This window comes from Meriones unguiculatus, chromosome 8, assembly GCF_030254825.1.
Source record: "Meriones unguiculatus strain TT.TT164.6M chromosome 8, Bangor_MerUng_6.1, whole genome shotgun sequence".
Classification (NCBI taxonomy): Eukaryota; Metazoa; Chordata; class Mammalia; order Rodentia; family Muridae; genus Meriones; species Meriones unguiculatus.
This window is the reverse complement of record NC_083356.1, coordinates 67365528-67377924: the sequence shown is the minus strand read 5'-3', so window position 1 is coordinate 67377924 and position 12397 is coordinate 67365528. Positions and strand designations below refer to the sequence as shown.

Below are 12397 nucleotides of genomic sequence, written 5' to 3'. Positions count from 1 at the left end.
AATGACTGTAAGGAATCTTTGAGCTCTCTAATTGTGCTTTCTAATCTTTCTATGTCCTCATCAACAGCTGCCCCAAGCTCATTTAACCCGCTATGTCGGAGGGCTATAGCCGACCCCCAGCTGCGTCCCTACTGCAACTAGCCCGACCCCAAGCATTATGGCTAGGGAAATTCCCAGGTCTCTTTTTGTTCGTATCAGCGGTTCCCCCACAGAGTCCCAGTATTGGAAGGGCTCTTCATACGGGTGATAGGTGACTCGGGGAATTACCTGGACCAGGACACAGTAGTCAGATGAATTGACAAGCACCTGAGTACTGACACAAGTAGTGATCCCTGTCGCACAGGCCCACCATCCATCGATTGGTGGTATGAGGTACCCAGACAGACCTGCAACATCATAGGTTTGGTTGCATAAAAACTGATGACTGGGGGGGACTTTACCTACACAGAGTCCTTGCCCTGAAACGGCAGACAGGGAAAGTCTAGCCTCCCTTTGCGTCCAACGGCAGGCTGTTGCCTCTTGGGAGTTACTTATCTCATCTGTAAAGGCAATTCCTTCATAATATGGGGGAGCAATTCCAAAGCATAACCAACAAGACTCAGTAACCTTGGGGTTGGTGTTATCTAGTGCCTGAAAGGCCCCCTGTGCTAGGGAAGTAATGTATGGTCCAGGAGGCTTAGGGGAAGAAGAATCTTTACCCATTTTTGAGTTAGGAGTCAGTGAGGGGGTTGCTGGATGTGGGGCTATAGTCTGGGGGTCCGCTTTCACTGGGGGAACCAGGTGAGGGCCAGCTTTATTTGGCCCTACTTCAGCAGATGGGGCTGTTATTTTTAATTTGATGGTGAAAAGTAACCCATCATCATATCTTTCCTTATATATTCATAGGCCCCAAGTGAACCCCGTCACCCAGTTAGTTGAAATCTGTTTTCCAGTGTCTGTGAACCAGATTAGCAGGGGGTGGCACCAGGTGGTACATATTGGCTGATTAGTCCACCTATTGTTTGGTCTCCAGTCTGGGGGCTGGGCATGACTGTAATTAGATTTAACAACAATGTAATCCCAACTGGAGGTAGGCTTCCAGTAAGTATCACCAGTGGTTTCACACCCCCAATTTTTGCAGTAGAAGTCATTTCTCCCCCCACATTTGTTTACCATTTTAGGTTGCTGGTGGGGTCCTGGACATACATAAAAGGTTAGGACTCGCAGCATACTGCGGTGGTTGGTGGTCCCGCAGCCCCCCCCCCCAGGGTTCTAAGCCCCTTCTCTCACTAAAAGACCCACGTCTATGGTCCCCAAGAACCACGTTGGGGTCTAGGTGGCTTTGCAAATTCCAGTTAGCAGGTGCTCCTAGAGCCATTTTACAAAGGTCAGGGTACAAGTCCGGCCACCATGTGAAGGGTGGGGCTATCTTTGAAACAGACCAAATTATAATATGTCTCTGATTAGTTACTTCCCAAGTCAAAAGTTTGGGCTGGTGAGGACTGGAGCCCAAGCAAGTATTGTAAGTGCTTAACAGAGCCAAAAGCACCAGCAGTTTGTGGATATCACCCACGGCTAACATTCTTAACAAGTTTAAGTTTTAAGGGATTGTCACTGGGCTGGATTTTCCAGTCAGAAGTGGAGTCCTCTGGAGCGGGTTTGACGTGTGATGCGTAGATCCAAGCAGCAATGCCTTCTACCTTCACAGCCGTTGGGGTGGTGAGCAGGATGCAGTAAGGACCTTTCCACCGGGGTTCCAAATTTTGACTACGGTGTCGCCGTACATAAACCAAGTCTCCAACTTGGAACTGATGTGGCACCTCTAAGGATCCTGGCACATATGCACTGCCAACCTTGTTCCAGATTTCTTTTTGAATAAGCTGCAGTCCCTTTAACCTGGACAACAAGTCAGAGTTACCACTAGTTATGTCAACAGGGTCTCCCAGGAGAGTCAAGGGAGCAGGAACTCCATACAATAGTTCAAAAGGCGTGAGATTCAACAAGGAAGGAGTATTCCTGACCCTAAAAAGAGCCAGAGGGAGGAGTACCACCCAGTCACTGCCAGTCTCCATGGTCAATTTAGTAAGGGTCTCTTTTAGAGTTCTATTCATTCTTTCTACCTGTCCTGAACTTTGGGGTCTATAAGCACAATGTAATTTCCAATTAGTCCCCAAAAATCTGGCCACCTCCTGACTTACCTGAGCAACGAAGGCCAGCCCATTGTCTGACCCGATTACCTTTGGAACTCCAAACCAGGGAAAAATGTCTTCTAAAATCTTCTTGGCTACAACCAGAGCAGTCTCTTTCTTGGTGGGAAAAGCTTCCACCCATCCTGAGAAGGTATCTACAAAGACTATAAGATATTTATGTCCATACCTGGCCGGCTTGATCTCGGTAAAGTCCACTTCCCAATGCATTCCAGGTCTAGTTCCCCTTAACCGTTTTCCCGAGCTTTGGAAATTCTTCCCTACGTTTACCTTTTGGCAAGGGATACATGTCTGAGTCACTTTTTCGGTTAGAGCAGTGAGGTTTAGTATTCGGTAAGGAGATTGGAGAACAATTTCAGTCAATTTCCTTGCCCCTAAATGAGTCCATTGATGCATTTGTGCTATTAGTCTCTTAGCATCCTCCTGTGGCAAAATGACCTTACATTTGGAGTCAATCCATGCTCCCACATTAGCATCGAATGTCCCTTGTTTTCTTTGTATTTGCTCCAGGTTGTCCTCTGAGTATTTTAGCTGTTCCTTCTCTGGCAATTCAGTAGTTAATATCACTGGAGCAGGACTTCTTCTAGCAGCTGCTTTAGCCTCCTGATCAGCCATGTTATTTCCCTTTGCTGCCTTGGAATTTCCCTTCTGATGTCCCAGGCAGTGAATTATGCTTACCTTGGTGGGCAGTAGTAAGGCATTGAGCAAGGCCAAGATTTCATTTTTATTTTTAATTTCTTTACCGGCTGACGTCAATAGGCCTCTCTGCTGGTAGATGGCCCCGTGCACATGGGCCGTAGCAAAGGCATACCTGCTGTCAGTGTAGATGTTTATCTTTTTGTCTTTCCCCAAAGTTAATGCTTGAGTTAAGGCAATTAGTTCTGCTCGTTGAGCAGAGGTGCCTTCAGGCAGTGCTTGGGCCCATATTACCTTGTGTCCATCCACCACCGCTGCTCCCACTTTTCTTTTTCCATTTTCCAAAAAGCTACTCCCATCTGTGTAATATGTCACCTCTGCATCCGGCAGAGGCTGGTCTTTTAAGTCCTTTTGCCATCCCTGTTCTTCGGCCAACACCTGCAAGCAATCATGCTCTGGGGGCTGAATCTCTGGATCTGGCAACAGGGTGGCAGGGTTTAGCCCCGTTGCTGGGGCAAAAGTAATCCTGTCATTATTCAAAAGCAAAGTTTGGTAATATGTCATGCGAGCATTCGTGAGCCAGAGATCAGGTGGCTGTCTGATAACACTCTCAAGGGCATGAGGGGCATAAACAGTAAGATCTTGTCCCAAGGTCAGCTTGTCAGCATCCTTTACCAATGCGGCGACTGCTGCTATTATCCGAAGGCAGGTCGGCCATCCTGCTGCTACTGGATCAAGCTTTTTAGATAGATAAGCTACCGGTCTCTTCCAGGATCCAATCTTTTGAGTTAACACCCCTTTAGCCATTCCCTGGTTCTCGGCCACATAGAGATGAAAAGGTTTAGTGACATCAGGAAGTCCCAAGGCTGGAGCTGACATTAAAGCCTGTTTAATATTATCAAATGCAGCCTGTTCATCTTTTCCCCAGGAAAAAGAGTCATTGCCCTTTGTAAGGGCATACAGAGGGGCTGCCATTTCAGCGAACCCAGGAATCCATAATCGGCAAAACCCCGCTGTACCAAGAAATTCCCTCAGTTGTTTTGTAGTTCGTGGAGGGGGAATATGAAACACAGTCTCTTTTCTAGCCTCTGATAACCATCTTTTTCCTTCCTTTAGTATATACCCCAGGTAACTGACCTGTTTCCGGCATATCTGGGCCTTCTTTGCTGATGCTCTATAGCCAAGTTTGCCCAATTCTTGTAACAGTTGGCCGGTGGCTTTGAGACAGGTTTTCTGACAATCTGCAGCTAGTAAGATGTCATCCACGTACTGGAGAAGAGTTACCTGAGTATTTGTGGCCCGGAAGTGTGCCAGGTCTCGGTGCAGGGCTTCATCAAATATGTTAGGAGAATTCTTAAATCCTTGGGGAAGTCGAGTCCATGTTAGTTGGCCCGAGACCCCGGAGTCAGGATCTTTCCATTCAAAAGCGAAAATGTCTTGGCTGGCAGGGCTAAGTTGAAGACAAAAGAATGTATCTTTAAGGTCTAGAACAGTATACCAGGCTCTGTCAGGGGGAAGGGAGCTCAGCAGGTTATACGGGTTGGGGACTGTTGGATGTAAGTCCATAACCTGTTTGTTAACTTCCCTCAGGTCTTGCACAGGCCGATAATCGTTGCTCCCAGGCTTCCGGAACGGCAGTAATGGAGTATTCCAAGAAGATTGACACCTTTTCAAAACCCCTCATGGGCTTCCTTAGACATTGGATACTGCCGCACTGCAACTGGGGCTGCCTGAGGTTTTAGCTCTATCTGGACTGGTGGTTGCTTTCTGGCTTTCCCTAAGCCAGCTGTTTCAGCCCAGGCCTCAGGGTATTTTTTTACCCACCAGTCAATGTCTTTTTCCCCCTCTTTTAAATTTTCAAATAGCCAGTATTCATCTTCCAAGTGAATTGTAAGCACGTGAATAGGATCCCCTCTTTTATCTGTAACCTGTGGGCCTTCTGGGTTAAAATAGATGTGGGCTCCTATTTTGGTCAGGATATCCCGTCCCAGCAATGGGTATGGGCAGTCAGGCATGACTAAGAACGAGTGGGATACCCGGCCCACTCCAAGGTCCACTGTTCTTCGGGTAGTCCATGTATATTGCTTACATCCAGTGGCCCCTTGAACCCATGATTTCTTTTCTTTCTTAGCCCCTGAGTCTTGCAACAGAACTGAATGCTGAGTGCCAGTATCCACTAGAAAATGGACTGGCCTCCCCTCCACCTTGAGGGTTACCCTGGGTTCAGGGAGGGGAACCGAACCCCGTCCTCCCTAATCGCTGTCATTGTTTAAGGTCAGAACCCTGGTCCCTGTGGCTCGAGAATTCAGCTGCTGCTTCTTCCTTTTGGGGCAATCCCTCCTCCAGTGTCCCGTCTCCTTGCAGTAGGCACACTGGTCCTTAGACAAAGGGCCCTTATGGTTGCCAGGAACTCTCTCCCTTTCAGTACGACTTTCCTGAACTACGGTGGCCAGAATCTTAGTCAATTTTTTATCCTGCCTCTTGTCTCTCTCTCTTATCTCCTGTTCTTTCTGTTTCCTTTCTTCTTTTTTCTTCTTCTGTTTCTCGACTATAGAAGACTTTCTCTGCTACTTGCACTAAATCCTTCAACGACTTATCCTGCAGACCTGCTAATTTCTGAAGTTTCCTACGAATATCCCTAGCTGACTGATCTATGAAAGATACAGCTACTGTTGCCCTGTGCTCATCTGAAGCAGGGTCATAGGGAGTAAACCGGTGGAATGCTTCCATCAGCCGTTCTAAGTAGGCTGCAGGAGATTCCTCCGGCCCCTGGACCACTTCTCTTACCTTAGTCAAATTGGTGGGTCTTCGAGCAGCCCCACGGAGACCCACCATTAGAGTCTGGCGGTAAACCTTCAAGTGCTGCCTACCCTCTGGTGTATTGTAATCCCAATCAGGACGAGAGAGAGGAAACCCATTATTAATCTCGTTGGGGAGAACTGTAGGCCTCCCATCCGCCCCCGGGACATTCTTCCTTGCTTTTAGAAGAACTCGTCCCCTCTCCTTGGTAGTCAGGAGTGTCTGTAAAAGCTGTTGGCAATCATCCCAAGTGGGCTGGTGAGAGAAAAGGACAGATTCAAACAAGTCAGTCAAGGCTTGGGGGTTCTCAGAAAAAGGGGGATTGTGAGCCTTCCAATTGTAGAGATCAGCTGTGGAAAAAGGCCAGTACTGAAGGGGGTATTGCCCATCCCCCTCTGGAAATCCATAGGCTCGCAACGGAAGAGCCACCGAGTCCAGCTGGGTTGCTCTGTGGCTTCGTGTTCCAGCTGCTGGGCCCCGTTCATTCTGAGCAGTGTCAGCTGGTGAGTGCAGCGGGACCTCTGGTGGTGTCTGCAGTGCTGACCGACAGTGTCTGCGGTGGCAGCGCTGAGGGACCAACAGCGCCTGCTGAGGGACTTGTGAGGGGACTAGGAAAGTTGCATGCTAGCCCCGCCCTAGGCCCCGAGGGAGAACTGACAGCCTCCGGGAAACTGACAGGGGAAACGGTCGGAGGTCTGGCAGGAGAACCGGCCAGGGAACTGGCAGGGGTAGGGGTAGGATAAGGGGGCAGAAGGTCAAAAAGGAGGAGGTCTGCTTCTGGAGAAGTGAGCACTTTCTTTTTCTCCTCCTCCTTAACGGCACAAACAGTTGTTGACGGAGTCTCTGTGGGGAGAACAAAGGAGCGCACCCAGGAGGGTGGATGGTAAACAATATCCTCCCAGGTTAGGACATAAGGTACCTGATCAGGATGGCCCCCCTGCGCTTGGAAGGCCTTAGTCTTAACAGCAAGAATCGTGTCAAGGTGAAAGAAGGGTGTAGTCACCGTCTATCCCATAATGAAATCTTCCGTCAGAAAAGTCAGAGAGGCAACAAGAACAGAGACAAAAAGAACCAAACAAGCAATCAGACAAGGACGCCCTTGCGGGTGATACCACAGTGCCCTAACGGAACGGCTCCCCGGCCGGTCTCTACAAAAATCAGACTCAGACGGGAGGAGGACCGTCTCTGATCCAACCTCCCAACAAACGGAACCTGGAGCATCCTCCAGCTTCCTGGCTTTTCGATTATCTGACGCATCAGTCAATCGAAATAGCCTAATCAGACAACCAAGACGGTTCAGACAGGCGCCTAACCAAAACAAAACAGAACAAAACAGAATCTGCAGAAACCTGAAGTCAAACAAACAAAATGACTAACCTGTTTCAACCTGACCTCCAAACCCAGTCTGGTGAGGGTCGGGGAAGGGGCGCGTTGGTTTCCCGGGCGACGCACCACATGCAAAACCTGCACTCCTGGTGCAGGGTCCATATCGCTCCCTCCCCCAAAGTGACTCACAGACCGCGGTTCAATGCAAAAGCAAGAGGCAGTTTATTCCGATCGCAATGGGGGTCGTCCCTTCAAAGCAGGAGACGACCCCGAGCATACTAAGCACAGAGTTTTTATTCCTAAAAAATCAGGCCTTTACATTGATTAGTCAGTAGAAAAGATAGCAGTTATGCGGTTGGCAGCTGTAGCGGGGAGCTCACAGCTCCAAGGACAGTCCTCCCCTCTTCTCCCATCTCTCGGTTCTGTAGCGGGCCGCTTACAGCTTCAAGGACAGTCCTCCCCTAAATTGCCTGACTTGTTCTTCTTTCTTCTTAGCTGGCCCTTATTCAAGGTCCAGATGTTTTTCTTTCTAATTTGGGATGGTCCCATTTCTCACTTCTAATAAGTGTCTCCGTGGCCATCGTTACTCCTCAGCAATATATTGTCCTCATGAAATCCAAATTACTTTTTTATATATAAATATAGTCATCTTCAAGTCATTTAATTGATTCCTATTGCCTTAATAATTAATTTAAAAGTAAAGACCAAGATCTAAAAAGTCCGGCAGAATCAGGTCTTTGTCCCCACATCAAATTTACTAGAAATCTCTCTTTCTCTGGAAAGTTGATCTTCTAAAGCAATTTTCATCAGTTTCCAAGAAACAGAAAGTGCTGCCTTCTAGGTCTCATTTATTCTACCAGATCTCTGTGTGCTCGGCTCTTCCTTATCACTCAGCTCTGCAGTTCAGTTCAAGGATGCTTGCTTAGAGAAATCTCTTCTCATTGATTTAGCTCATTCTTAGTTCTATTTACAATTGTAAGATTTTTTTCTCCCTGAAAAGCTACCAAATCAGCCAAATTTGATTCATAAAAGCAAAATATCAACTTTTTATTAGCCTAAATATCTCCAATCACTTTCTTCCACACTGAGTAATCCTATAGCTTCTCTAGTTGCTTTCAAGTACTTAAATCCTAATTCAGTAAACGCTCTTACATTTTTTTAAAGTTTCTTTTACTTACAGTCTTTGAAACATTTTAGCTGTCCAGTATGGTATTTCTTTTGGCAAAAAGAATACTTTTCACACTAAGGTCCTGATCTTTATAATTCCTTTGGCTTCAATTGCTCCCTTGGCCACATTCAAGTGCATAGGCTCACTGTGTCTTCTTTAGTTTGAGCAAGGGCAAAACTAGGTGACGATAAACAGGCAAGCTTGATAGGCTTACAAACAAAACTGCTTATTTTCTTTAAAGCTAGGAGATAGCCTATGTGTTGTTTTGCTCACATGGTGATGTACACTTGATGATTGTATGCTCTTGGATCCCTGGTATTTTGCAGTCTTCTCTCCCATAGTTGATTTTGGGGACCACATCATCAAAGTGCTAGTGAGTATTCCAGAAACTGCATAATATTAAGTCATATTTGAGATCAGAGACCTCTAAAGGAGCAGAAGGTATTGAAATGAAATTTTGTTAGTCCTCATAAGGAGGTTAGAAGCTAAATTGTAGTTCTGGAACTAAGCATAGGAGTAGCCTCTTTCCTAAAAATGCAAGTGGTACTTGGCAGGGCATCTTTAGAGAATGCATTCAGTGTGGAATTCTCACTGGTGAGGAAATTGGTCTTTCTCCTTATATGACTTATATGAGTGTTGGCCCAACTTAAGACATGCAAGACTGAGAGATAATGTGGTAACATGCATTTCTGCCTTTAACAAGTTAGCTCTATGAACTAATGCAATTATTTTACATCCCTTTGCAATTATAAAAGTGAAGCCAATCATTAAAAAAAGTGTGAATCTTTCAAATAGGAAACATTGAGTAAATGAATGCAATAATCATTACTGATAAAAAGATATAATTTATAAAGGAGCTTTCCCTGGGATACCCCGTGGGATAAGTTGGGTCTTAAGTTTTTTTTTAATTTTAAATTTTTTATTATTTAATTTTTTATTTTTTATTATTAAAATTTATTTACTTTATATCCCAGCTGTAGCCCATCTCTTATCCCCTCCCAACCCCACCCTCCCTTCCTCTTCTCTTTCCATGTCCCTCTCCAAGTCCACTGATAGGGGAAGTACTAGCCTATCAGGTCTCATCAGGACTGGCTGCATTGTCTTCCTCTGTGGGCTGGTGCAGCTGCACTCCCCCCAAGGGTAGGTTATCAAAGAGCCAGCCACTAAGTTCATGTCAGAGACAGCCCCTACTCCCCTTACTAGGAAACCCACTTGGAGGCTGGGCTGCCAAGGGATATATCTGAGCAAGGGTTCTAGGTTATCTCCATGAATGGTCCTTGGTCGGAGTATTAGGCTTTGTAAAGACCCATTTGCCCAGATTTTTTGGTTTTGTTGGTCCCCTTGGGGAGCTCCTGTCCCCTCCAGGTCTTTCTATCTTCCTCTTCTTTCATAAGATTCCCTGAACTCTGCCCAAAGCTTAGCTATGAGTCTTAGTATCTGCTTTGATACCCTGCTGGGTAGCCTCTCAGAGGCTCTCTGTGGTAGGCTCCTGTCCTGTTCCCTGTATTCTCCCGCCAAGTTAAACACCAACATGTCAAGTAATCCAATTAAAAAATGGAGTACAAAGCTAAACAGAATTCTCAATAGAGGAATATCGAGTGGCAGAGAAACACTTAAGGAAATGCTCAACATCCTTAGTCATCAGGGAGATGCAAATCAAAACTATGCTGAGATTTCACCGTACACACATCAGAATGGCTAAGAGCAAAGACTCAAGTGACAAAGCATGCTGAAGAGGATGTGGAAAAAGGGGAAACCTACTAGATTGTTGGTGGGAATGTAAACTTGTACAACCACTTTGGAAGTCAATGTGACAGTTTCTCATATGATTAGGAATAGTGCTACCTCAAGATCCAGCTATACTACTCAGGGGTATATATCCAAAATATGCACAAGTATACAACACAGACATTTGCTCAACCATGTTTATATCAGCTTTATTCGTAATAGCCATAATCTGGACACAACCCAGATGTCACTCAACTGAGGAATGGATACAGAAATTGTGGCACATCTACACAACTGAATACTACTCAGCAATTAACAACAGGGAAATCATGAAATTTGCAGGCAAATGGTGGGAATTAGAAACAATCATCCAGAGTGAGGTATCCCAGAAGCAGAAAAACACACATGGTATATACTCACTTATGGGTAGATATTAGTCATATAATATAGGATAAACATACTAAAATCTATATTCCCCTGAAAGAAGCTAAACAAGAAGGAAGACTCTAGGGTAGTTGCTTAATCCTCACTCAAAAAGCAAATGGGGTAGACATTGGGTCTTGCCTTTCTATCTAAGATTCATCTTTATTCCTCTACATTTTTTAAAAAAAAATATTTATTTATTCACTTTACATCCCTATCAAAACCCCTTTCTTTCTCTACTCCAGGTCCCACCCTCCTACTCTTTCCCTCCTTTCCTCCCTCCCCTTCTTCTCAGAAAAGGAGAGCCCTACCACCACCACCAATAACGCATATCAAGTTGCATTAGGACTAAGTGCATCCTCTTGCACTGAGGCCCAACAAGACAGGGCAGTCCAGCTATGGGAAAGTGATCCAAAAGCAGAGAAGAAAGTCCATGTTAGAGACAGCACCTGCTCTAATTGCTAGGGGACCCTCATGAAGACCAAGATAGCCATTAACTACATACATGTAGGGGACCTAGGTCCAGCATAGGTTGAGGGAAGGGCCAAACAATGACTGGCCCAACTTGAGACCCACCTCCTGACACTATTAATAACACTCTGTGATGCTTGTAGAAGAAGCCTAGCCTACCTCCACCCAGAAGGGGAGCAAAACAGATGAAGAGCCACAGCCAAAATTAGGTGAAGCTTGTGGAGTCTTGTAGAAGGATAGAGGGACTTGGAGGGAACAAGAACTCCACAAGAATGTCCTGTTTGTTTGTTTTGTTGTTTTGTTTTTTGAGATAGGGTTTCTCTGTGTAGCCTTGTTTTGTAAACCAGGCTGGCCTTGAACTCATAGAGATCCTCCTGCTTCTGCCTCCCATAGTGCTGGGATTACAGGCTTCCAAACTGAATCCTAGCAGCCAAGGCTACACAGAGAAACCCTGTCTCAAAAAACAAAAAACAAACAAACAAACAAAAAAGACCAGCTGTGTTTAGTGAAAACCATGAGGGCTCACAGAGACTGAACCACAGCATGCATGGATTGGACCTAGCTCCCCTGCACGTATGTAGCTGATGGGCATTTTGGTTTTCATGAGGGTCTCCTAGCAGTTAGAGTGGGAGCTGTCTCTGATATGGAAACCTGCCTGCTTTTAGATCACTCTCCTCTAGCTGGGCTGCCCTGTAGGGCCTCAGGGTAAGAAGATGCACTTAGTTCTAATGTCACTGGATGTTCCTGAGCATGTTGGTAAAAGGGGCTCCCCTTTCCTAAGGAGAAAGAGATGGAAGAATGGGGGAAGAAGGTGGGAGGATGGGACCAGGAGGAGGTGAAGGGGGCTGTAATAGGGATGTAAAGTGAGTAAGTAAATTTTTAAGCATCGTTTGCTGCTGTGAACTTTTCTCTGAGTATTGCATCAGTATGTTCCACACATTTTGATGCACTGTGTTGACATCTTTTCTTAATTCTTTCTCATTTCTATTTTTAATTTCCTTTGGCCATGTGCTTTTGAGCAGTATCATATATACAGATAGATGTAAATTTTCTAGATACCTTTCTGTTATTACTTTCTAATCTAATTTTATCTGTTAAAGGACATGCTTTGATCTGGATGTGCTGCTGTACACATGGAATTGAAGCGCTTGAGACGCTGAGGCTGGAAGATAATGGTTCAAAACCAACCTGGGCTACACAGAAAGGTTTAAGATTACCTGTGCTACACAGCAAGTATTAAGTGTAAAGACTTCTTGGGTAAGACAGAAGAGTTGCCTCTGTTTGTATCCAGAAATAGAAGTCAGGATAACAAAGATTCTATTCCAAAGACAGAATAGTGGAAGAGCATCAGAAGCCACAGAGAAGTGACAGGGAAGCTGGGAGGCCCAGGGAGACATAAGCAGTGATGATCCAAGAAGCGCTGCTGAGGAGAGACTGGCAGGCTTATCTGCAAGGCAACAGAGAATCCTTAAATTCAGTCTGATTGACATGTCAGCAGTGAACACAAAGTACATTCAAGACTATGTCTGAACATCATCTCAAGAGGAAACTTTTCTTGTCCTATTTCTATATTATATTCAGTTACCATTCCAACTTTAACATAAATGATTTCACCTCATAGTAATCTATATTATTTTTGTCATTTTCATTTACATTGTTG

General features: G+C 45.4%; 1 protein-coding gene across 1 annotated transcript; it reads right to left on the bottom strand.

Moving 5' to 3' along the window:
* Positions 1–1336: 1336 nt before the first annotated feature.
* On the bottom strand, positions 1337–7109 carry LOC132655964 (uncharacterized). The gene is given in 5 exon segments (XM_060390511.1): positions 1337–4498; positions 4501–5350; positions 5352–6206; positions 6280–6579; positions 6999–7109. Coding segments are annotated over 5 exon segments (5070 nt in total). The 3' UTR covers positions 1337–1544.
* Between the last annotated feature and the right edge of the window lie 5288 nt (positions 7110–12397).